The sequence below is a fragment of the Carlito syrichta genome, unplaced genomic scaffold (assembly GCF_000164805.1).
Source record: "Carlito syrichta isolate Samal-C Ts95f unplaced genomic scaffold, Tarsius_syrichta-2.0.1 Scaffold304335, whole genome shotgun sequence".
NCBI classification, from domain to species: Eukaryota; Metazoa; Chordata; class Mammalia; order Primates; family Tarsiidae; genus Carlito; species Carlito syrichta.
Genome location: NW_007248431.1, coordinates 377,340 through 377,910, shown reverse-complemented (window position 1 = coordinate 377,910; position 571 = coordinate 377,340). Strand labels below are relative to the sequence as shown.

The 571-nt window shown below is 68.3% G+C and overlaps 1 protein-coding gene across 1 annotated transcript in view; it reads right to left on the bottom strand.

The window, feature by feature from the left end:
- Positions 1–161, bottom strand: part of TBX1 (T-box 1) — a 6,650-nt gene extending 6,489 nt beyond the window's left edge. Inside the window, exon 1 of the mRNA XM_021713191.1 lies at positions 48–161. Coding sequence (XP_021568866.1) covers positions 48–161 — 114 coding nt within the window. The remainder of the gene's footprint in view (positions 1–47) is intronic.
- Between the last annotated feature and the right edge of the window lie 410 nt (positions 162–571).

Genomic DNA, 571 nt, shown 5'->3' with positions numbered 1-571 from the left:
GGACCCAATTCGGGCAGACGCCCCACAGGACCCTGAGGTCAGCTCACTGTCGTGCCCCAAAACCAGAGCGGACGGACGCCGCCCAGGCCGCGCAGCCCGGCAGCCCGAGCGTCATGCGCACCCGCGCACACCGCCCGCCTCTGGCCAGGACGCTTATACATCCGGAGGGTGGGCAGTGCCCGCTCCTCCGACCTCCCTGCGCACCGGCCGGGCGCAGGGAGGGCCGGGGGCGGGGCCTGGCCGGCCGAGGGAGCCGAGGGAGCCGAGGACACGTCGGAGAAGTTCAGGCCACCGGGTCAGTGCTGTCCCCTCGGCACCCAGCCACCAGCCTGCCCGCCAGGAAAGGACCTGAGGCTCGACCAGCCCAGGCAGAGTGGAGCTGTCCTGCAGCCTCAGGACTCCCAGGCCCAGGCATCCTGGGCATGAGGGCCTGACTTGATCCGAGCATTTCCCCACCTCCTGTTTCCAGGCCTCTGCTGACCTGTTCAGCACTTCCATGGCCTTTCTGTCTAGGATCTCTCTAGCTGGGCGTCAGCTCCAGAGCTTTTGTCTCTGAGAAGCTCCTCTGGCC